Genomic DNA, 26,442 nt, shown 5'->3' with positions numbered 1-26,442 from the left:
TTATTCAGGGGTGGCGCGTTTTAACCCCTATGGGCGTGCTACCCCCACTTCCCCTACTACAAAGGTGGCGAGAAGGTAGAGCACGGAGTTGGTTTCTTAGTAGCGTCGAATCATTACATGGAGGCGTTAAATGATCGCAACTGCATGTTGAGAATTAAGGGTAAGGGTAAGTTCTTTAACTACAGCTTATAATCAATGCATACGCACCAACCAACGACAAATCCGATGATGTGTTTTATAAGCGTCTAGACAGGACCTACGGAGAATGTTCAAACCACAACGTGAAATTCATCATCAGTGTCGCCCAGATATTGGAAAGGAGAGCCTCCACGCAACTGCCAATGATAATGGCCTGAGGCTAGTCAGTTTTACCGCTGCCAGAGGAGTGGCTATCTGTAGCACCTATTTTGCACTCCTCAATACCGCCTACAAGGTAATCTTCCAAGTTCTGTTTGGCAGACTGCGTCTGTTTGCGAAAACCTTTGTCAGCGAATTCAAAGCAGTTTTCAAGAAAAGACGATAAACAATGGGCCAGAAGTTTACTCTGCGATAAATCCTTGATTAATTCCAGTAATACAACTTGCGAACTCATCATTAGTTTGTTGATTTCTAGGAACGAACTTTGGCATATAATGCTATAACATGGTTTTCCGGCAGAGCTTATTAGGCTGATTTGTAGACACTGGATGGATTCAAATATCTAGTCAGACATCCGATTCGTTCGTAACGTAACGCTCTCTAATGTTCTCTCATCATAGCTCTGGAAGGTGCAATACTAAGATCTGGTGAAAATTTTTTGAAGTGAATTACTGAACAGATTCCTGAAGAAAATAACGGAGGAACCCAGTCAACACAAGATCGTATATGATGTCAAATAAGATGCTAAAGTGGAGGCCATATACGTACGGCATCATATACGATTTTGTGTTGACTGGGAATTCCTTCCTTCGAATAAATTACATTAGAAAATTCCGAAATGAATTCTGAGTTATTTCAAGAGACATTGTTGAAAGATGTACCGAAAATTTCTTGAGGATTTCCTATACAAATTTTTGGAAGAAATTCTGGAGAAGTTTGTTGGATTCTTTTTAAGAATTTCGGGTGGAGTCTTTTCAGAATAGTTTGTTGAATGTCCGAATGTCATTACCCGATCGAGATTTCTAGTCTTGACTTTTTGTCGCAACAATACTCAGCAAACTGAATCTCATTTCGATCTCACACGATAAGGGGGGTCCCGTAGCGTAGTTGGCTACACGTTCGCCTTACAAGCGAATGGTCATGGGTTCGATTCCCAGCCCCTCCAACAAACCCTCATCAGTCGCCAGATCCGCAGCCCATACGGTGGCGTTTGGGGTACGCGCCTTACCGTCACGGCTGCCTGATGACGACTGACAACTTGTTCTTCTCGGAGGCATTCCTCCAACGTTACCCGGATTAATGGCAACCGAACAATGCAACGATCATTGAATTCACGACATGGACAAACGGACACAATGGACTCACGATGAGATGGACTGGCAACGACAACAATAATGGTAATGGAAATCTAAAAATAGATTCTGTGTGGATTCTGTAGAGCAGAATACCACAGTAGATTTCGGCACAGTAGCGGTTAAGTAACACAGAGTGCCTAACAAATAAATAAAGGAATAAAAAAAAAAAAAAAAAAAAATCTCACACGATCATCCCGAAATCTTTCTTGTTGGATGGAATCAAAATATCTTACAATCTGCGGTAGCTGACCTGATATTATATACTACCTTCTTCTCCTCCTCTATTCTCCAGAAAAGTTAAATGAGCTTAACCTTCTTCGGATATTAGAAAAAACTTACGAATAAGATGTTGGGGTCATATTGACCCAGAAATGTAAATGCTTATAAAACAGTCAAATTTTAACCGAATTACAAAGTTTATATACCGTTCGAAAGATAAACTCATCAATTTTGTGGCTATGTACTGATATGCTGGTTCTGAAGACAATGGCCACCGGGAAACGACTTCCACGGGGACCTTGTCGGTCATATAAGGGGAGCATAAAAATCGCTCCATATATGCCATTCGATCGCTAATTCTTCATATATTCTCTTAAAACGGTAATGTATGGTTCATGAGAGGGCTTCCGACGAAAGTGGCCACTCCTGGTACATGCAAGGTGCCCCCAGGGAACCCGCAGGAGGGGACATTTCCGTTTTAGCACCAAAATATCCCGTGCGGCGGCTCTGTCGTCATGATTTTCCACCAAACGGATGGTTATGCGCTTGAAATCGATAAGTGACCACATTGGCCACTCTTGGTACATGCAAGGTGCCCCGGGGAACCCGCAGGAGGGACATTTCCGCTTTAACGCAAAATATGCCGTGCGGCGACTCTTTCGTCGTGATTTTCCACCAAACAGATGGTAATGCGCTTGAAATCGATAAAATAGCACATTGGCCACTCCTGGTACATGCAAGGTGCCCCCGGGGAACCCGCAGGAGGGAACATTTCCGTTTTAGCACCAAAATATGCCGTGCGGCGGCTCTTTCGTCATGATTTTCCACCAAACAGATGGTTATGCGCTTGAAATCGATAATTGACCACATTGGACGTTCTTGGAGTCTACCAGGGGCCCCCAGGGAACCCGTAGAATGGAATATTTCCGTTTTAACACCGAAATATGCCGAGCGGCGACTCTTTCGGTGTGTTTTCCCACCAAAGAGATGGTTATTCTCTCGAAATCAATAAGTGACCACATTGGCCACTCTTGAACTTATGAAGTGCCCTTGGGGAACCCGTAGAAAGGGACATTTCCGTTTAACACCGAAAGATGTCGTGTGGCGGCTCTTTCGTCATGATTTTCCACAAAATAGATGATTATGCGCTTGAAATCGATAAGTGACCACATTGGCCACTTTTGGAACCAATGAGATGCCCACAGAAACCCGTAGATGGTGACATTTCCGTTTTTATACCGAAATGAATAAGTGACCACATTTTCCATTTTGGAACCTATGAAGTACCGCCGTGGAGCTCATAGGCGAGGACATTTCCGTGCTTACTCTTACTCTTACTTAGGGCCGATGCCCACGTAGCGTGTTTTCAAGCTGCGTGCACGCCGCGTCCACGCAAGGTACCCGGCATCAAATGTAGTCGTGCACACGTTTACGTGTGCATCACTCCATTTTATGCTGGGTACCTTGCGTGAACGCGGCGTGCAAGCAGCGTGAAAAAACTTTACGTGGACATCGGCCCTTAAAGACATGCCGGGCAGCGGCTCTTTCACTATAATTTTCCATCAAATAGTTGGTTATGCTCTTGAAATCTAATATAAACCCGGGAGAACCCCAGGCCCAGTTTCGGTAATTGTGGAGTGCCGTGAAGAATTCATTGAAAGGGTCTGTTCACACAAAATCTCACTCACTTTTTAGGAGCTTTTCCTCGACCGAATTGCTCGCAGTAAATAGCATTCAACGAAAATCCTGCCCTATTGTTTCCTATTGAAAATTGGCCGGACCGGACTATGGGCTCTGAAGTTATGGCTAAAATACTAATTTCAGCAGCTGCATGGGAAAATCACTTTTCTGGCACTTATGCTCATCCGATTGGCTTGCAATAAGTTGCGTTTAGCAGAAAATTTTAGAATGCAAATAAACAAATATGAAAAATAAGAGCTATCTACCTATTAGTGTTATATTAGACTTTTCTTATATATTTCTCAACCCTTTTGAACGAACGATAAAGGCACCATCACCACTAGGTAGATTAATCTAGTTTTTTTTTCTATCAAATAGGTCATTCATTCTGAACTTAATATCTACAACCTACAAGGTACCCGCAGGAGTCTCACAGAAGGAGAGATTTTTTTTATATCGAAATGTTGCGTTTTCATATCATTGTCCACGGCGATCGGTGAAAACCTCAAACTTCCATGAGTCGATATTGAAGGGACCATCGACTAATGGTAATATCGAGATGCGGAATAGAAAATCCTTGAAGAGCTGTTCGAAGGAATCATCACAGTAGCCCAGAAACTATTTTTTAATTTGACTCAATACTCAATTGAAGAACAATTTCAAGCGCATAACCAACTTTTTGCAGACTTGTGGCCAGGGTAGACAATGATAGACGAAGATAGAGCAGCCGCAAGCGGTACAGTACATTTGATATAACCATGAAAATGTCCTCTCCTACGGGTTCGCAGGGCATCTCAAAGGTTCCAAGAGTAGACAATATCACTAATCAACTCCAAGCACATGACCATCTGTTTGGTAGAAAATAACAAAGAAAGAACCACCGCACGGCATATTTTGGTGTTAAAATGGAAATGTACTCTTCTACGGGCTCCCGGGGGCACCTCATAGGTTCTAAGGGTGGACAATATGTCAATAATCGATTTCGAGGGCACCTATTTGAAGGAAAATCACGACGAAAGAGCCGCCGCATGACATAAGTTGGTGTAAAAATGGAAATGTCATCTTCTACGTGTTCTCCGAGGGAGCCTCATAGGTTTCAAATGTAGCCAATGTGGTCACTTATCGATTTCGAGCGCACGTCCATCTGTTTGATGGGAAAACACCAAAAGAGCCGCCGCACGGCTTATATTGGTGTAAAAATGGAAATGTCCCCTTCTACGAGTTCTCTGGTGGCCCCTCATAGGTTCCAGGCGTTGCCAATGTGGTCACTTATCGATTTCGAGCGCATAATCGTCTATTTTGTGGAAAATCATGACGAAAGAGACGCTGCACGGCATATTTCCGTGCTAAAACGGAAATGTCCTCTCATACGGGTTCCCCGGGGGCACCTTGCATGTACCAGGAGTGGCCAATGTGGTCATTTATCGATTTCGAGCGCATAACCATCTGTTTGGTGGAAAATCATGATGAAAGAGCCGCCGCACGGCATATTTTGGTGCTAAAACGGAAATGTCCCCTCCTGCGGGTTCCCCGGGGCACCTTGCATGTACCAGGAGTGGCCAATGTGGTCTTTTATCGATTTCAAGCGCATTATCATCTATTTTGTGGAAAATCATGACGACAGAGCCGCCGCACGGTATATTTTGGTGCTAAAACTGAAATGTCCCCTCCTGCGAATTCCCCGCGGGCATCTTGCATGTACCAGGAGTGGCCAATGTGGTCACTTATCGATTTCAAGCGCATAACCATCTGTTAAATGGAAAATTATGACGAAAGAGCCGCCGCACGGCATATTTTGGTGCTAAAACGGAAATGTCCCATCCTACGGATTCCCCGGGGGCACCTTGCATGTACCAGGAGTGGCCAATGTGGTCACTTATCGATTTCAAGCGCATAACCATCTGTTTGGTGGAAAATCATGACGAAAGAGCCGCCACACGGCATATTTTTGTGCTAAAACGGAAATGTCCCCTCCTGCGGGTTCCCCGGGGGCACCTTGCATGTACCAGGAGTGGCCAATGTGGTCTTTTATCGATTTCAAGCGCATTATCATCTATAATGTGGAAAATCATGACGACAGAGCCGCCGCACGGTATATTTTGGTGCTAAAACTGAAATGTCCCCTCCTGCGAATTCCCCGTGGGCATCTTGCATGTACCAGGAGTGGCCAATGTGGTCACTTATCGATTTCAAGCGCATAACCATCTGTTTGGTGGAAAATCATGACGAAAGAGCCGCCACACGGCATATTTTTGTGCTAAAACGGAAATGTCCCCTCCTGCGGGTTCCCCGGGGGCACCTTGCATGTACCAGGAGTGGCCAATGTGGTCACTTATCGATTTCAAGCGCATAACCATCTGTTTAATGGAAAATTATGACGAAAGAGCCGCCGCACGGCATATTTTGGTGCTAAAACGGAAATGTCCCCTCCTACGGATTCCCCGGGGGCACCTTGCATGTACCAGGAGTGGCCAATGTGGTCACTTAACGATTTCAAGCGCATAACCATCTGTTTGGTGGAAAATCATGACGAAAGAGCCGCCACACGGCATATTTTTGTGCTAAAACGGAAATGTCCCCTCCTGCGGGTTCCCCGGGGGCACCTTGCATGTACCAGGAATGGCCAATGTGGTCTTTTAACGATTTCAAGCGCATTATCATCTATAATGTGGAGAATCATGACGACAGAGCCGCCGCACGGTATATTTTGGTGCTAAAACTGAAATGTCCCCTCCTGCGAATTCCCCGTGGGCATCTTGCATGTACCAGGAGTGGCCAATGTGGTCACTTATCGATTTCAAGCGCAAAACCATCTGTTTGGTGGAAAATCATGACGAAAGAGCCGCCACACGGCATATTTTTGTGCTAAAACGGAAATGTCCCCTCCTGCGGGTTCCCCGGGGGCACCTTGCATGTACCAGGAGTGGCCAATGTGGTCTTTTATCGATTTCAAGCGCATTATCATCTATAATGTGGAAAATCATGACGACAGAGCCGCCGCACGGTATATTTTGGTGCTAAAACTGAAATGTCCCCTCCTGCGAATTCCCCGTGGGCATCTTGCATGTACCAGGAGTGGCCAATGTGGTCACTTATCGATTTCAAGCGCATAACCATCTGTTTGGTGGAAAATCATGACGAAAGAGCCGCCACACGGCATATTTTTGTGCTAAAACGGAAATGTCCCCTCCTGCGGGTTCCCCGGGGGCACCTTGCATGTACCAGGAGTGGCCAATGTGGTCTTTTATCGATTTCAAGCGCATTATCATCTATTTTGTGGAAAATCATGACGACAGAGCCGCCGCACGGTATATTTTGGTGCTAAAACGGAAATGTCCCCTCCTGCGGATTACCCGGGGGCACCTTGCATGTACCAGGAGTGGCCAATGTGGTCACTTATCGATTTCAAGCGCATAACCATCTGTTTGGTGGAAAATCATGACGAAAGAGCCGCCGCACGGCATATTTTGTGCTGAAACGAAAATGTCCCCTCCTGCGGGTTCCCCGGGGGCACCTTGCATGTACCAGGAGTGGCCAATGTGGTCTTTTATCGATTTCAAGCGCATTATCATCTATTTTGTGGAAAAACATGACGACCGAGCCGCCGCACGGTATATTTTGGTGCTAAAACGGAAATGTCCCCTCCTGCGGGTTCCCTGGGGGCACCTTGCATGTACCAGGAGTGGCCACTTTCGTCGGAAGACCATACATTACCGTTTTAAGAGAATATATGAAGAATTAGCGATCGAATGGCATATATGGAGCGATTTTTATGCTCCCCTCATATGACCGACAAGGTCCCCGTGGAAGTCGTTTCCCGGTGGCCATTGTATCCAGAACCAGCATATCACTACATAGCCACAAAATTGATGAGTTTATCTTTCGAACGGTATATAAACTTTGTAATTCGGTTATAATTTGACTGTTTTATAAGCATTTACATTTCTGGGTCAATATGACCCTAACATCTTATTCGTAACTTTTTTTGTGGGGTCGTTCCTGTTGCACCTTAAAATACTTTTTTTCATGTCAGATGCTTCATTTCCACAAAATATTAAAAGTCAAGAAATTTCAGAACGATCGGATTATCAGGTAAAAAGTTATTCTACTTTGAAGTTTCGTTTTGGGTCATATTGACCCCAACATCTTACTAAGGTTAAAGTTATAAAATTTATGAAATGAAATTTTAATTCAAACTTTCACGAAGCGACACAGTTTATGAAAAATTATTTGTAACGTAACACAATTGAGCCGTAAAAACAGATTACCAAATCCAATTTTAATTCAATCCAATCCCAATGCAATCCAAATCTAATGCAATCCAATCCAAACTCAACCCAAATCAAGTCGTAAACCAATCCAAATCCAGTCCAAATAAAACTTCATCCAAATCTAAGCCTAATCTAATGAATTGCTCATATACACATAAACCCAATCCAAATATAATCCTAACCCAATAGAATCCATATCAAATCTAATCCAAATTTAATCTATAACTAATCCAATCAAAATCGAGTTCAAATCCAATCCTTTTTAATCTAAATCCAATACAAACACAATCCATATAAAATCCAAATGAAATCTAAATCTAATACAAATCCAACCCCAATCTGAATTCAATCCAATCTGATTCCAATCCAAATCTAATCCAAATCCAATCTAAATCCTGTCCAAATAAAAACCAATCCAAAATAAATCAAAATCTAGTCAAATCCAATTATCTTAATACAATCCCAAACAAATGCAAATCTAATTCAAATTTAAATCCAATCGAAATCTCGTCCCGCGTTGTGAACTGTCCATAAAGCTTACTAAACTTTACTCGTGACTTTTGCATGAGGAAATTAATATCATATAAACCCGTCGGACACTATAACGAACATATCTGCTTAAGAAATGAAGGAAATCCAGCCAGATTGAATGAAATCCAGTCGAATCCTAAATGGACTGGCACTGTTATAACGAATGCATTTTTGTAATTAGCTGATAGACACTTTGAAAAGATACCAGAAACAATTGGTAAATAAAGCTAATTATACGCTGTTTCTCTGCAGACAGTACTAAGTACGTTGCTGATGGGAATATAAGTTATCTTAGATTGGTCGGCGCGGAATTTGGCTTATCTCTATCATTACCTTTCCGTCGAGACCAATCTCTGCCTGAATAAGAGTGATAACGATCTGCAAATGTCAGTTATCGTTGTTGAACATCAAGTCTACTTTTCTTTGCACCCGGCTTTATTATATTCCACACAAGGAATTAAATATGTACCACAGCGAAATGAAATAAAAAACGACAGCCATTCAATGTTGATGTCTCATTTACTATTATCTCACAACTCTGCTCTGTTACGACAGAACGATACCATCACTGACGGTCGGCCAGACAAACGGCAGTCACCATGGCATTCATGTTGGGAGGCATATGACATTTCACCCGATTGCCGGATCCGGAAAACTCAATTGCTTGGTTTCCTCCGTGGCGTAGTGGCAGCACGATGACGCTTTTCCCCGTGGGAATGGCAAGAGTAAACGGGGAAAAAAGAGCAGTTTGGTATTTATTTATTTATTTAATTATCCTCTCTAGGAGCATTCAGCCACTACAGATAGGAAGATTGAATGAATGGCAGCCTCACGGAGATTATCAGATGTCGGAGGGCTTTGCTGCGAGTGGCGTTGACGTTGGAACTAGATTGAATGTTTGGATTCGGGTCAAAGAATGAGTAACATCGTGCTGCATCACATTTGAATGTGGTATACTTCTGATCATCTTTTGTCTGTAGGTCAACCTGTAGGTCAAACAACCTTACAATGGGAAAAAATAATTAGAATAGTACAATTTCATCGCCCCTTGGATCTACGCGTATCACCAGCGTAGAATAAATTTTAGTGTAATGCTTTGACTAGGTTTAAATCAAGCCTGCTGTCTTTGAACTAACACTTTCGAAGATGCAAGCTTTGCAATCTGAACAATTTCTTAGGTTATTTTTTGAAAAAAAAAATAGAAAAGAAAATCAGATAGACGTACGTTATTGCTTACCGAGTGGTGTTCTTATTGTAATTGAACTGTTTAACAGGAATTTTCCATCGAGAATAAGCACCCCACGGTGCCCCCAGACGCGAATATTATCGCACTTTCATGAACCTCCGTGGTTTTCTCACGAAAAGAAAGCTTAGAGCACCAGGAAAAGAATACGGGGAGTTTTAAAATCTTTCATCGGTGAAATTTTGAATACGCCCTATTTTAAAATTGTATGGTTTTCCCATATACATACATGTTAGCTGCAAAATATAAATATATAGTGCTTACCTTTTCAATAGTAATTAAATCAAGTATTGTTGAACTGTCAGTAGCAATACGAAATCTTCCAAATAAATGAATGTTCTTCGACATTTGGGTAATGTGTCCAGCCCACGTAGGTCTGTCATACATTAAGATTGATCGAACTATGAATCTGATGGAACAACAGTGCTGAATGCGTAAGTTTTTGCTCTTAACTGCACACTTTACTCTCCAGATTAGACAATCCAATGTTTTCAAGGTAATAAACCCATATGTCAAGACATGTTATAATATTGAGTAAGTGATAGTCATGAAAATCGATCACGAAAAGTGCCGCAACTTAGTTTGCGTTCTGTGTTTGGAAAGCAAATCCTTATAAAAGATGTGTGCAAATGCAATTTCACTATTGCATTATCACGATAAATTCAACGAATTTTATTGAATAATTGGTATTGTAAGAGAAGTGTCACATGTAAACATAATAAATTAAAACAAGCATAAAATATTCGCTTTCCTAATGCATCAGCAATTGTCAAAGCCTGAGCACAAATATGTAAAATTGTATGATTATAATGAAAACAAATCACTGATTACAAAAATCTAGCAAAAGACTCAATACCTATGCAATCGGTACACGGTAAGCTATTGTTTAACTATGAAAATATCGCATTTCAATCATTTCAAAACTTGTCCAAAAGCGAACAATAGGGAATAGACATCATCATTATTCTTATTTTAGCGTTTATTACTCAGCTGCATTCTCTGTGCTTAGATAATTACTGATTCATTGGAAAGCGAACAATTTATGCTTGTTTTAATTTATTATGTTTACATGTGACACGTTTCTAATAATATCAATTACTAGCTTTATGTACCCGGCCTTGCTCGGAATTGCCAGTTTGGTTTGCAGTTTTCTTTTACAATCGGAAAATGATAAAACCAATTGATCAACAGGGTAGTTGTGTTTACTTATTCATTGGAAACATTGACTGATTTTGAAGAAGGGATCGTGGGTTTGAAAGGTCTTATTCCGGGAAAACGTCTATTTCTAGAGAAGGAAAAACATTCATCGATGCCATATTCGGGCAACGCATATTTTTAAAGAAGGGATCACACCCACCATTGCCTTATTCCGGGCAAATGCCTACTTTTGAAGAAGCAATCACATCCACCATTCAGAAGGAAACACATTAATCATTGCTTTTCACTGGGCATACAATTATTCCGATGAAAAACAATACCCAACCCCATTCCCCCCCCCCCCCCCCTATCCCATTCCAAAAGTACCTTCCAGACTCTCTATAATAGTTTCCTTTGGGTAGGGATTACGTGCTTACGTGTTTGGTTTGAATTGACCTATGCGATAAAAAGGTATACTAAACTGTTCGTTTAATGAATATACCCTCTCTCTCATTTAGCTATGGCACTCATACCCAGTCTGATATAGTCTTCTTTAGACAGATAATATGGGTTCCAAATTTGGTGGACATCGATAAATGGGTTCAGAAGTCATGCTGAATTGATCGATTACTAAACAATACCCCCTCTCCCACACCCTCCCCTTTTTTTAAAATTACTTAACCACATCCACTAAAACCGCTTCCTTAGGACAGACAATATTTGATACAAATTTGGTTCAAATCTGTCATGAGGCTCAGGATTTACATTGAGTTGATCGATTGCTAAACAATACCCCTCCCCCCATACCCTCCCTCTTTTGTAAAGAACACCCCTCCTCCCACACCCTCCCTCTTTTCCAAAGAGCATGCCTAACCCCCTATCGTTCCCTCTGTAAGATAAAGGATTTGTGTTTCAAATTCGGTTGAAATCGGCCAAGGGGTTCAGAATTTACACTGAGCTGACCGATAACTAAGAAATACCCCTCCCCCGCACCCCTTCCCTTTTCCAAAGAGCATGCTTAACCCCCGATCGTCCCCTTCTTAAGAGAAGGAAATTGTGTTCCAAATTTGGTCGAAATCGGCCAAGGGGTTCAGAATTTACACTGCGTTGATCAATAGTTAAGCAATACCCCTCCCCCCATACCCTCCTCCTTTTCCAAAGAGCACGCTTAACCCCCCTATCGTTCCCTCTGTAAGATAAAGAATTTGTGTTCCAAATTCGGTTGAAATCGGCCAAGGGGTTCAGAGTTTACACTGCGTTGATCGACAACTAAGCAATACCCCTCCCCCCATACCCTCCCCCTTTTCCAAAGAGCATGCTCAACCCCCCTATCGTCCCATCTTTAAGATAAAGAATTTGTGTTCAAAATTTGGTTGAAATCGGCCAAGGGGTTCAGAATTTACACTGAGTTGATCGATAACTAAGGAATACCCCTCCCCCCACTCCCTCCCATTTTTTCAAAGAGCATGCTTAACCCTTTATCGTCCCCTTTTTAAGATAAGGAATTTGTGCTCCAAATTTGGTCGAATTCGGCCAAGGGGTTCAGAATTTAAACTGCGTAGATCGATAATTAAGCAATACCCCTCTCCCCATACCCTCCCCCTTTTCCAAAATGCATGCTCGACCCGTCCCCACCTTAAGATAAAGAATTTGTGTTCTAAATTTGGTTGAAATTGGCTAAGGGGTTCAGAATTTACACTGAGTTGACCGATAACTAAGCAATACCCCTCCCCCCACACCCTCCCCCTTTTCCAAAAAGCATGCCTAACCCCCCTATCGTCGTCTCCTCAAGATAAAGAATGTGTGTTCCAAATTTGGTTAAAATCGGTAAATGGGTTCAGAAGTTATGCTGGAACATACATACAAACATACATACAAACATACATACAAACATACAAACATTGAGTTTTATATATATATATACTAGCTTTATGTACCCGGCCTTGCTCGGAGTTGCCAGTTTAATTCGCAGTTTTTTTCACCATCGGAATTGGAATAGGTCAAAAGGATAATTGTGTTTTCTTATTGATATTTCATCATTTGATTAAAAGAAGGTAGATTACATTTGAAAACATTGACTGATTTTGAAAATGGGATCAAACCCAAAATCGCTTTATTCCGGGCAAACGTCTATTTCTAAAGAAGGAAAAACATACACCGATGCCTTATTCCGGAAAAACGTCTATTTTTAAAGAAATGATCACATTTACCGTCCAGAAGGAAACACTTTAATCATTGCTTTTCTCTGGGCAAACCATGATTTCGATGAAGTGTTGAGTTGATCGATCCCTGTCATCTTCGCCTTCTTAAGAAAAAGAATGTTTGTTCCAAATTTGGTTGAAATCGGGCAAGGGTACAGAAGTTATGCTGGAACATTGGATCATTGCATACCTTGCTTTTTATTTATTAATCTTGAATCATTATCATATAATTATCATACCTTTTAAAATTTGGAATAAAGGTTACTCGATTATGGATCACTATGCAATTTGATCATTCATAATCATCAATCATTAATCATATCGATCGTTAATCATTAACCATACACATAGTGTGTCAACATTTAATCACGATCGGTAATCATTAATCATAATCCAACGGTTTTTTCATCTATTATTCATAATCGTTAATTATTGTCAAAAATGAATTTAATCATTAATCATTATCAGTCATCATTTTCAAAAAATTATAATTCATTAATCATAATCTTTAATCATAGAGTTGAATGATTTAATCATTTAATCTGCTTAGAATTGGTCCTGGGGGTCAGGAGTTACACTGAATTGCCCGTTTTCTAAAGACAACCGCTTTCCCTTTACCCTTCCTCTTTTCTCAACGGCCATTTCACCCCTTTGTTATCTTCTCCTAGGGATAGAAAATGTGTGTACCAAATTTGGTTGAAATCGGTACAGGGGTTCAGAAGTTACACTAAATTGCCCGTTTTCTGAACAATACCCCTCCTTCAGACCCCTACCCCCTTATCCAAATTTCCCTCCCGTACGATCGGCTCCTCATAGTGAATATGTGTACAAAATTTGATTGAAATCGGTCCTGGGGTTGGGAGTTACACTGAGTTGCTCGTTTTCCAAAGACAACACCTCCCCTATACCCTCCCCTTTTTTCCAATGACCATCCCATCCCCTTTGTTATCTTTTCCTTATGATGTAGAATGTGTACCAAATTTGGTTGAAATCGGTACAGGGGTTCATGATTTACTTTGAATTGCCCGTTTTCTAAACAAAACCCTCCCTCCAGACCCTCCCCTTTCCCAAATCCCTCCCATATGATTACCTCCTCGTAGTGAATATGTGTACAAAATTTGGTTGAAATCGGTCCTGGGAGTTGAAAGTTACACAGAATTGTTCGTTTTCTGAACAAAACCCTCCCACCACCCCTCCCCTTTTCTACATGACCATCCCACCCCTTTGTTAACTTCCTCTGAGGATAGAGAATGTCTGTACCAAATTTGGTTGAAATCGGTCCTGGGAGTTGAAAGTTACACAGAATTGTTCGTTTTCTGAACAAAACCCTCCCACCACCCTCCCCTTTTCTACATGACCATCCCACCCCTTTGTTAACTTCCTCTGAGGATAGAGAATGTCTGTACCAAATTTGGTTGAAATCGGTCCTGGGAGTTGAAAGTTACACAGAATTGTTCGTTTTCTGAACAAAACCCTCCCACCACCCCTCCCCTTTTCTACATGACCATCCCACCCCTTTGTTAACTTCCTCTGAGGATAGAGAATGTCTGTACCAAATTTGGTTGAAATCGGTCCTGGGAGTTGAAAGTTACACAGAATTGTTCGTTTTCTGAACAAAACCCCTCCCACCACCCCTCCCCTTTTCTACATGACCATCCCACCCCTTTGTTAACTTCCTCTGAGGATAGAGAATGTCTGTACCAAATTTGGTTGAAATCGGCCAAGTGGTTCAGAAGTAGTTAGCGAACATACATACATAGATTGGTTTTTATATATATATAATATATATATATAATATATAATATATATATAATATATATATATATATATATATAATATATATATATATATATATATATATATATATATATATATATATATATATATAAGAATAAGATATAAGAAAATATAAGATAGATAAATAGATAGATAGATCCAATAAAATTCGTTGAATTTATCGTGATAATGCAATAGTAAAATGGCATTTGGACACATCTTTTATTAGGATTTGCTTTCCAAACACAGAACGCAAACTAAGTTGCGGCGCTTTTCGTGATCGATCTTCATGGCTATTGGGGACATATCACTTACTCAATATTATAACATGTCTTGACATATGAGTTTAATACCTTGAAAACATTGGATTGTCTAATCTGTGCAATTAAGAGCAAAAACTTACGCGCTCAGCTCTGTTGTTCCATCAGATTCATAGATCGACCAATCTTAACCCTTCAATGCGCAATGTTGTTTTAAAAAATGAACCTAAAATACGTTTAATGTTAATGATTTTAATTACGTTTACGTTAAACATATTTTCGACGATTTCTAATAAAAATCGCCTTGTGCCCTTAAGGGTTAATGTATGACAGACCTACCTGGGCTGGACACGTTACCCGAATGTCGAAGAACATTCATTTATTTGCAAGATTTCTTATTGCTACTGGCATTTCAACAATACTTGATTTAATTACTATTAAAAAGGTATGCACTTTATATTAATAAGGACTGTATCGAAAATAAGTTATCCACATTATTTTATTCGAATAAAATCGGATAAATTTTGAAAATTTATTAAAATTTGTCTGGCAATATATGTTAATTCTGTTTGTTAAATTTTATGAAAAAATATAATACTGAACAAATATTACACTATTCCAACATTTTTTCAAGCATTTTTCTTCCGGTTCACAAATCGGCATAAAATTGCCTCGTTTTATAAAATGATTACTTTCTGGTCCAAATTACGGTCACTTGATTTTGATTTTCTTCCTTTTACGACAGGTTAGTGAACGTGTAGTATTCCCAAGCTTGTTGACCATGAATTTTTACCTTTGGGGGTGGATAGCGAAACGCTTGGTCAAATTATCCATCTCGATGCCGTTCTTACGGAGCCATGTGTCCAAAACTAAAATTTCAATATCACTTTCAATTTGCGATACGTCGGAAACAACAAATTTCCAACAAACAAACGAATTCTGATTTGAAACTTAACATATGGATACATCGAATGCAGTGTAAAACAAACCAATACCTTCATGAGCTTCTGAGTAGTAACACTTTGAAAGTGGATAGCTTATTTTCGATACAGTCCTTACTTTGCAGCTAACATGTATGTACTGTACATATATGGGAAAAACCAAACAATTTTAAAATAGGGCGTATTCAAAATTTAACTGATGAAAGATTTTAAAACACCCCGTATCCTTTTCCTGGTGCTCTAAGCTTTCTTTTCGTGAGAAAACCACGGAGGTTCATAAAAGTACGATAATATTCGCGTCTGGGGGCACCGTGCACCCTAAAACATACAAACAGTTTGAAGAAACATTGAGCATCTCTCTACAGTGGCTGTCTATCGACAGTCAAATTTATCTTTGGATTCAAGGTAAGCAGTATGCACTATGGTCCTGAATACAGATGTACTTATGTTGTTCTACAAAATTGTTCGGAATATTAAGGCCTATGATGCTATCAAAACAGGTTGGCTATCAAAATAGGTTATATAAAAAAAAATCTTGGAATACCGGCATGTCATATTCTACAAAGATGTAGCGCAGCTTATTCCAATAAATTTAGCAATTTTTTAGCTCTAAAAGTCACCCGAAGACGACTTTTCCGAAAAATCGATAGCAAAAAAATAGATCGAAAATACTGTTTTTAGGGACACCCTAATCCAATTAGGTAAAATTTGTGCTTTTACGGCAAAATTTATTGGAATAAGCTGCGCTACAGCTTTGTTGAACATTACAAGTCGGTATTCCGAGGAATATAAAAACATGTTTTTTTTAACATGATGGGCCACCCATTTTTTATGAGCACCATAATGATGGTCTTACTATTCCGAACAATTACACAACACTTTTTTTCTGGAAATTATAGTTTTGGCGTAAAATGCATCTTTCCGCGTAAATCTGTATCCTGGACCATAGTGCACTGTCAGTGAGCAAACCCATTGCTACGGTTGAACAAAGCAGACGAGATGTTGCAATCGAATTCATGAATCCAAATTTTGAATGAAAATGTTGCCTGTAGGGAGGATCCATACATGTTCAATTGCTGCTAGCTGACATGCATACTAAATCAAATATAGGATTGCAAGTAGAAAAAAGTTCCTGCGTTCCTTAATTTCACTATGCCTATCGATATCTATTCATCGAATAGTAAGTGAGGGATTCCCAAAAGGTACAATCAATAAAGCTAGCCGTTCAATTCCTTCCGTACGTTTACATGGTGATAGATGATACTAAAAGCTTGTTTTTTTTTTCAATGGATTGGAAAGCGATTCGTAAGTTAAGTAAGCTTATAAGCTAAGCATGCAAATGCTTGGAGTGCATTCCTACACTTCTATATTAACAACTAGCTTTATGTACCCGGCCTTGCTCGGAATTGCCAGTTTGGTTTTCAGTTTTTTTTTTCACAATTAGAAAAGGATAAAACCAATTGGTCAACAGGGTAATTGTGTTAACTTATTGATACTTCAACATTTGATTAAAAGAAGGCTTTTGGAAACATTGATTGATCTTGAAGAAGGGATCGTTGGTTTGAATAGCCTTATTCCGGACAAACGTCAATTGCTAAGGAAGGAAAAACTTCCACCGATGCTTTATTCATTCATTATTTATATTTTTAAAGAAGGGATCACACCCACCATTGCCTTATTCCGAGCAAATGCCTACTTTTAAAGAAGCAATTATATCCACCATCCAGAAGGAAACACATTAATCATTGCTTTTCACTGGGTAAACCATGATTTCGATGAAGGGTAACAATTATCATTTCTTTATACCCAGCAAATGCATGCTTTATTCATGTCGAATGACCTCTGGCCAAATAGTGTTATTTTAATGGCCTGCTTCATTCAGGGATATCGGGACTGATTTGCGATTTGGGCGTAACTTATTTTGTAAACAAACATTGCTTAATGAATTCCGGAGAATGCAAGCGTTTTCATCCTAAACTAATTCCCTTATCTGGTAGAGGAAAGCTTAATCTATCGGATCCATACCGTGGTTTCCTCATGAAATGCTTGTTTTAGCAGGATTTCGCCTTCCAATGTTTGTTTACAAAATAAGTTACGCCCAAATCGCAAAGCGGTCCCGAATATGTCATTTTCAGGGAAATGTCATATTCTGGGATATGTGTATCGGTAAGAATCATTTTTGGGAAATATCATTTTCGTCATTTTTGGGGAAATGTTATTACCGGGAAAACGTTACTGTCAAGGATTTGCTATTTTCGAGGATTTCAGGAAATTTGTTTTGGAAGCATTGTACAATGTCAACCCCAATAACCTCCCGCATTCCAAAAGTCCCTCCCAGCCTCTCTATAATAGTTTTCTTTGGGTAATACGTGTTTTCAAATTTGGTTTGAATTGACCCATGCGATGAAAAGGTATACTAAACTGTTCCTTTAATAAATATGCTCTCTCTCATTCAGCTATGACACTCCTACCCAGTCTGATATAGTCTTCCTTAAACAGAGAATATAGGTTCCAAGTTTGGTGGACATCGGTAAATGGGTTCAAAAGTTATGCTGAATTGATCGATAACTAAACAATACCCCTCTCTCACACCCTCCTCCTTTTCAAATGACTTACCCACATTCACTAAAATTGTTTCCTTAAGACAGACAATATTTGATACGGTTCAAATCGGTCATTGGGTTCAAGACTTACATTGAGTTGATCGATTTCTGAACAATACGCCTCCCCCCATACCCTCCCTTTTTCAAAGACTAACCACACTATCGTCGTCTCCTTGATATGAAGAATGTGTATTCCAAATATGATTGAAATCGGCCAAGGGGTTCAGAAGGTATACTGAGTTGATCAATAACTAAGCAATGCCCCTCCTCCTTTTTCCAAAAAGCATCCCTAACCCGCATATCATCGTCTCCTTAAGATAAAGAATGTGTGTTCCAAATCGACCAAAGAAAATCGTGGAAATCGACCAAGGGGTTCAAAAGGTACACTGAGTTGATCAATAACTAAAGAATACTTCTCCCCCTCCACACCCTCCTCCTTTTCCAAAGAGCATCCCCAACCCCCCTATCTGCGTCTCCTTAATATAAAGAATGTGTGTTTCAAATTTGGTTGAAATCGGCCAAGGGGTTCGGAAGTTAAACTGATATGAAAACTCATATGTGAATATGTACGTTATGTGGAAGATATTGATTTGAAAAATGTATTGGAGGTAACCACTTTCCCTTCGATGGGACTCGAACCCATGACCCTACAGTACGCTAGACTGGTGCTTTAACCAACTAAGCTACGAAGGACCTCCGTCGGCCTTCGCAACCTAGCGGCTACTGAACGAGCTCGAGATTCCCAAATTGGACGCATAGTCAAATCACTCGCAATCCATTTATCAAGCCTATACTTCCACATGTGTGTTGTACACGTCCATATTAGAGGAGCGTGAGTATTTAGAATGTCTGGCGGCTATACACATTCTTCATCAGCAACGGTACTGATCAAGTGAGGTTGTGTAAGCTATTTGCCAGTCGGTACTCACGCTCCTCTAATGTGGACGTATATACACATGTGGAAGTATAGGCTTGATAAATGGATTGCGAGTGATTTGACTATGCGTCCAATTTGGGAATCTCGAGCTCGTTCAGTAGTTGCTAGGTTGCGAAGGCCGACGGAGGTCCTTCGTAGCTTAGTTGGTTAAAGCACCAGTCTAGCGTACTGTAGGGTCATGGGTTCGAGTCCCATCGAAGGGAAAGTGGTTACCTCCAATACATTTTTCAAATCAATATCTTCCACATAACGTACATATTCACATATGAGTTTTCATAACATTGTAAATTAACGTCCAAGTCGGGTGGTTTAATCCCCGGAAATAGGCAATTACCTTTGATTGAACTGAGTTAAACTGAGTTGATCGATAGCTTAGAAATACACCTCCCCCCACACCCTCCCTCTTCTCCAAAGAGCATCCCTAACCCCCCTATCATCGTCTCCTTAAGATAAAGAATTTGTGTTCCAAATTTGGCTGAAATCTGCCAAGGGGTTCGGAAGTTAAACTGAGTTAATCGATAACTTAGCAATACCCCTCCCCACCACACCCTCCCCCTTTTTCAAAGAGCATCCCTAACCCCCCTATCGTCGTCTCCTTAAGATGAAGAATTTGTGTTCCAAATTTGGTTGAAATCGGCCAAGGGGTTCAGAAGTTAAACTAAGTTGATCGATAACTTAGCAATACCCCTCCCCCCACACCCTCCCTCTTCTTCAAAGAGCATCCCTAATCCTCCTGTCGTCTTTTACTTAAGATAAAGAATTTGTGTTCCAAATTTAGTTGAAATCGGCCAAAGGGTTCAGAAGTTACACTGAGTTCATCGATAACTAAGCAAAACCCCTCCCCCCCACCCCCTCCCTCTTTTTCAAAGAGCATGTTTAACCTCCCTATCGCCTTAAGATAAAGAATGTGTGTTACAAATTTGGTAGAGATCGGCCAAGGGGTTCAAAAGGTACACTGAGTTGATCGATGACTAAGCAATACACCTCCCCCCACACCCTCCCCCTTTTCCAAACACTGAATCTGATGAGGTCCAAAATGCATATGTCAGGTTGCAACCAAGTGTTAGGAAAAAAAATAGTATGATTACCACTCATGCCATTCCTCTAAATAAAGCTCAAACGCCTGTTTCTTATCACGTTTATTATATTTATCTCTTATTACTTCTGATTCTTGTTAGCAACGTATTAATTTCTCATCAGATGGGACTCTCCTAAAATTATAATTATCGCGAGTATTGCTGCATTTCAGCTTCTGGCAAAAAAAGTATTGGCCATCAAATGAAAACGAATGGTTGCAATCGATTGTTCAGATTTCTCAATCATTTTAATTTTCTCACGAGATCACTTTCCACTTTGCTCTTTTACCTGCAGCTACAAATCGATTATAATATTTTCCGCTTGCGTCGGAATCGTTATATGGTCTATGCTACTATGGACTACCTCATTGGCCGCATTACAGGTTAGTATTAGCACATTCATTTTATGAACGCATCACATACTCGAACAAAGTCTGTAAAAAGAGTAAATGGGAAACATATTTTGATAAGAACATCAAATTGAAATCTCAAATTGTTTTCATACATTAATCTTCATTATTGATCACATATTTTGATAACCCTTCGTTATATATGCAAATTTACTATTTCAAAAGGATTTCTAATTTATGTAACATGACATCAAATATACTAATACAAACAGTTTTAAACACGGATATTCGGCTAAAAATTGTGAAAGGAAAACACTTATTTTATGGATGTGGAAACGATTATTCTGTAGAGTACCAAACTTCATACAATATGGGTATTGCAGATGAACAGATGCCAAAAATCATTGGTAGGCGCCATTTTGGAATTCAAAATGGCCAATTGTCAGTTTGTTAAAAGGACCAGAAACTCATGCAATATTGGTATTGCCAAGATGGGCTCGATGAGAAGAGACCGGAAATCGACGTTTATTGTCAGTTTGGAATTCAAAATAGCTGACTTGCCTTTTGTTGAAATGACTGAGACCATGCAATATGTGTATTTCCGGAATTTAAGATGGTCGACTTTCGGTTTGTGACCTAGTTAGTGACAGTTTAGGGGAGAGGGGGTGTATGGCGAATGTCCACGATCCATACAAATTTTTGAAAATTTATATGAGCAGTTGTACACGCTGGGGGAGGGGGATAACCTAATCCGACCAAAACCTATCCATATGGACAGCCCCTAATAGAAATAGACCTAGCTCCACGTTGCCGCTTATTCGACGCAGCCGCCACCGTAAAAAATTAAGCGATGTGCGGCCGAATGAAAATCAGCCGTGGTATATTTTTTACCACACCGATGGCTATGAAAAAGGCTATCGCGGCAGTAGGCCAGTAGGGTAATATGTTTCGTACGCTTTTCAAGAAGAGCGTTATTATGGTTAAGTTCGGTTTTTATAAGTTTCTCGTCATTATCAGGAATTGGATCCTTATTGGAAATCAATTATATTATTTATTAAAAAACATCATTACAAGCGATTATTTTTTCACAAAATATTTATTTATTTATTACCAGACTAAGGCCGGAGTGGCCTGTGCTGCACATAAAAGTCTTCTCCATTCAGCTCAGTCCATGGCTGCACTTCGCCAACCACGCAGTCAGCGGAGGGTCCGCAACTCGTCCTCCACCTGATCGATCCATCTTGCTCGATGTGCATCTCGCCTTCTTGTTCCCGTCGTATCGTTGTCGAGAACCATTTTCACCGGATTACTGTCCGACATTCTGGCTACGTGCCCGGCCCACCGCAGTCTTCCGATTTTCGCGGTGTGAAAGATGGATGGTTCTCCCAACAGCTGATGCAACTCGTGGTTCATTCGCCTCATCCATGTACCGTCCGCCATCTACACCTCACCATAGATGGTACGCAACACTTTCCTTTCGAAAACTCCCAGTGCACGTTGGTCCTCCACGAGCATCGTCCAGGTCTCGTGTCCGTAGAGAACTACCGGTCTTATAAGCGTTTTGTAGATAGTCAGTTTGGTACGACGGCGAAATCTATTTGATCGGAGCGTCTTGCGGAGTCCAAAGTAAGTACGATTTCCAGCCACTACGCGTCTTCGAATTTCTCTGCTGTTATCGTTATCGGTGGTCACCAGTGAGCGGTGCGCCGGTAGACCGTCATTATGAAATAAAAATGTCCATCAAAACCAAGTACAGGGCTCGATTCCCGTGGTAATTCTGCACCTCTGGACCAATTTTTTTTAAAAATCCCTAGGAGGAATCTCGAGAAATCTTGATTTGAACTTTTTTGTTGGAAAATTTCAAAAGAATCCATATAAGAATCCAAAAATATCATCAAAAACCCTGAATAATCCACCTAGACACAGACATCACTTCTATTCTTTTTGTACCTGTCGGGTCGGAAGTAACCACCATCTTTGCAGGGTTGCTGTCCGGCATTCTTGAAATATGCCCTGCCCATCGTATCCTTCCAGCTTTAGCTACCATCCTTCACCGCCACAGACCATTGTCTTGCACAACGCCAAAGCACGCCAAGTTGCTTTCCATGTTCAATAGAATGAAAGGTAAAAATTAATTTTAATTTAGTGTTTATGTACACAATTTAGAGAAGTAAGACCAGGGTTCGTGTAGAATAATAGTAGTTAGAAGCTGTTATACTCGATCACAGCACTTATTATTAATTTTTGCTGCCAAATCTTGTCAAAGTTCTAATGAGCGGACTAGAAAAAAATGTTTGATATGTAAGCCAAGACCTCTTCCAGTGCCTCTACAGAACTCTGAAACATGATAATTCAAGGTAAAATTTTAAACTTTGACGTGAATGGAAGTTGGGGCTTTTTCCTGCTGCTAACAGAGTCATCAATTGCTTCTTCAAAACCATGCTCGAGTTTCAAAGAGCTGTATCCTGCGTTCACGTTTTTGAAATCCTTCAACCTGACGATTGAAATATTAATTAGAAAATTGTTAATGTTTAAGCAGAGTAACTTGCCGTGACGTAATCCAAAAGATCGGGATTCTAGTCAACCCTATGCAATTTGTTGATGCCTGGTTCACCTGTATTTGGTTCATCCACAAATTTACTCAACATGGCGCTTCTCGAGAAACTTGAAAATCGTATTAACAATTCCAAACTAGATGTGTAGTGGCGTAGATGAGCAAAAGTTCATTTTTTTTTTCTTAATTAAATTATTTTTAAAAGTTCAAAAATTCAATTTTTTATCTTCGTCGTTACCAAAACCAAAAGAATATGCACACATTCTTTCTTTCTCTTGAACATTTTTTCTTAATGTTTTCTTTGGTTCTCGAGATGTCATTCGATTTGCCAAGCTCACAAAATCGCATTTTTCTACGGGATTTTGTGAAAGTGCAAAGATAAAAAGCATTTCCTTGCCACCATCTGTGGAGTCATTACCAGCCCAATGTCCTTATGCGGGGAAATCTCAGAGCTCCGCCAATTCAATTGTTACGGAATCTGACTAAGATCTATCCTGTTATATATGTAATGCTAAAAAACTACACTACTTTAAACAAATCTTTAAGCTGTTGGTTTTTCCATCCATTACTTCCGTACTCTAAGTTTGACAAAAAAAACATACCTAAGTCAGTTTGGTGAGTTAAGTCAGTTGTAAAAAATTATAATTGTCATAAAGGCAACAAATGCAAACTGGTTGAAAACAACTTGGACCACTTTTTGGAGGTATTTTGGAGATATTATTGAAGTAAAATATAGATTCTTTTGAAATTTCTTAATAAAACACATCAAATCAAGATTTCTCGAGATTCCTCCTAGAGATTTTTTCAAAAATTGGTCCAGAGGTGCAGAATGACCACAGGAATCGAGCCCTGTACTTGGTTTTGATGGACATTTTTATTTTATAATAACGGTCTACCGGCGCACCGTGGCCCGTCACCTCCGATAGAAACTCGTGGTGAATGGCTTACATTGACCTCTCTTGAGCCTCTCCCTATCATGTACTTCGTCTTCGACGTGTTGATGACTAGTCCAATCCGTTTAGCTTCGCTTTTCAGTCTGATGTAGGCTTCCTCCATCCTTTCAAAGTTACGTGCCATGATTTCAATGTCGACGGCAAAACCAAATAACTAGACGGACTTCGTGAAAATCGTACCACTCGTGTCAATCGCTGCCCTTCGTATTACTCCCTCCAAAGCGATGTTGAATAGCAGACACGAAAGACCATTACCTTGCCGTAACCCTCTGCACGTTTCGAAGGGACTCGAGAATGCCCATGAAACTCGAACTACGCACATCACCCGATCCATCGTCGCTTTGATCAACCGTGTCAGTTTATCCGGAAATCCGTTTTCGTGCATTAGCTGCCATAGCTGGTCTCGATCGATTGTATCATATGCGGCTTTGAAGTCGATAAATAGATGATGTGTGGGCACGTTGTATTCGCGGCATTTCTGCAATACCTGACGAATGGTGAACATCTGGTCTGTGGTAAAGCGTTCACCCAAAAATCCCGCCTTCTACTGCCCCACGAACTCTTTTGCAATTGGTGTTAGTCGGCGGCATAAAATTTGGTAGAGTACCTTGTAGGCGGCGTTCAGCAATGTGATTGCGCGGTAGTTGCTACAATCCAGCTTATCGCCCTTTTTGTAGATGGGGCACACGACACCTTCCATCCACTCCTGCGGCAGAACCTCATCCTCCTGAACCTTGATAATCACCCAGTGCAACGCTCTAGCCAGTGCCTCACCACCGTGTTTAAACAGCGCTCCTGGTAGTTGGTCAACTCCAGGGGCTGGGTTGTTTTTCAGCCGGCCGATCTCCTCCTGGATTTCCTGGAGGTTCGGAGCCGGAAGTCGCATGTCCTGCGCGCGTGCTCCTAGGTTCATTACCATACCGCCACCGTTGTCTGCCATATCGCCATTCAGGTGCTCTTCGTAGTGCTGCCGCCCCCTTTGAATCACCTCACGATGGTTTGTAAGAAGGTTCCCGATTATGTCCTTCCACATATCGGGATGTGGCACGTGGCCCTTACGTGAACGATTCAACTTCTCATAGAACTTCGTGCGTTATTAGCGCGGTACAGTTCCTCCGTCTCTTCACGGTCTCGATTTTCCTGCTGGCGCTTTTTCTTCCGGAAAATCGAGTTTTGTCTGTTCCGCACCCGTTTGTAACGTGCCTCGTTGGCGCTCGTGCGGTGTTGCAGCAATTTCGCCCATGCTGCATTCTTCTCCTCAACTAACTGCTCACATTCGCCGTCATACCAGTCGTTTCTCTGATCCGGAGCCACCGTGCCTAGTGCAGCGGTTGCGGTGCTGCCAATGGCGGATCGAATATCTCTCCAGCCATCTTCAAGAGATGCTATGCCAAGCTGCTCTTTCGTTGGGAATGTCACTTCAAGCTGCTGCGCGTAGTCTTGGGCTAGTCTACCGTCTTGTAGCCGCCCAATGTTTAGCCACGGCGGACGACTCCGACGCGTGTTGTACACCGTCGAGAATTTTGAGTGCAGACATACTGCAACGAGGTAGTCGTCGGATTCAGGTGATTTCCATGTGGCCTTATGGATATTCTTGCTGGGGAAGAAAGTGCTTCGGACTACCATTCCGCGGGAGGCTGCAAAGTTAATTTATTAGTTCTGCTCAGGTTCGAGTTCAAGCTCAAAAATTGGGTTATGTGTTCAGGTGGTGTGCTTAGACTGTGAACTAAGGTTATGTGTACAGGTTTCGGGCCGTGCGCGGTAATGCGGCACGTTTCATATTGGACATGGTTGAGGATGAGAGCAAAACACGAATCCGAGTTTGTAGATGAAAACAAGTTATGGGTTCAGTCTTTGCAGATATACATGGTAGCATAGATAGAATACCTATTTAAAAAAAAAAACATTGAAAAAATAAACAATACTTAATTGCACTTTGTTGAACGATATGCGAGTTGATATTGCTTGAATATTTTCCAAATGTGTGCATGAGACCATGATATAAATGAGTAGAAATATGTCCAAACAGGGTTTGAATTCAAAAGAGAATTAAAAAGTCTCTCACTTATCGTCTTTGTTCACATATACGGTATGTAGCATACCGTGAGAGACTTTATTTGCAAGCTGTTCTACACAGCAGTGCGGTCCGCAACACAAAATGCGCGAAAACAAAGCAAAAATCATCACTTCTGTCTGGGGGTGGGGGCTGCCTATCTG

At 40.8% G+C, this 26,442-nt stretch overlaps 1 protein-coding gene across 1 annotated transcript in view; it reads left to right on the top strand.

Moving 5' to 3' along the window:
- LOC134215209 (folate-like transporter 3) overlaps positions 1–26,442 on the top strand; it is a 57,021-nt gene that overhangs the window by 7,102 nt on the left and 23,477 nt on the right. Inside the window, exon 2 of the mRNA XM_062694434.1 lies at positions 20,664–20,751. Within this exon, the coding sequence (XP_062550418.1) occupies positions 20,664–20,751 (88 nt within the window). The remainder of the gene's footprint in view (positions 1–20,663; positions 20,752–26,442) is intronic.

This window comes from Armigeres subalbatus, chromosome 2 (genome assembly GCF_024139115.2).
Source record: "Armigeres subalbatus isolate Guangzhou_Male chromosome 2, GZ_Asu_2, whole genome shotgun sequence".
In the NCBI taxonomy this organism is placed as follows: Eukaryota; Metazoa; Arthropoda; class Insecta; order Diptera; family Culicidae; genus Armigeres; species Armigeres subalbatus.
Note: the sequence above shows the minus strand (reverse complement) of the source record. Positions and strands in the feature narration are given on the sequence as shown.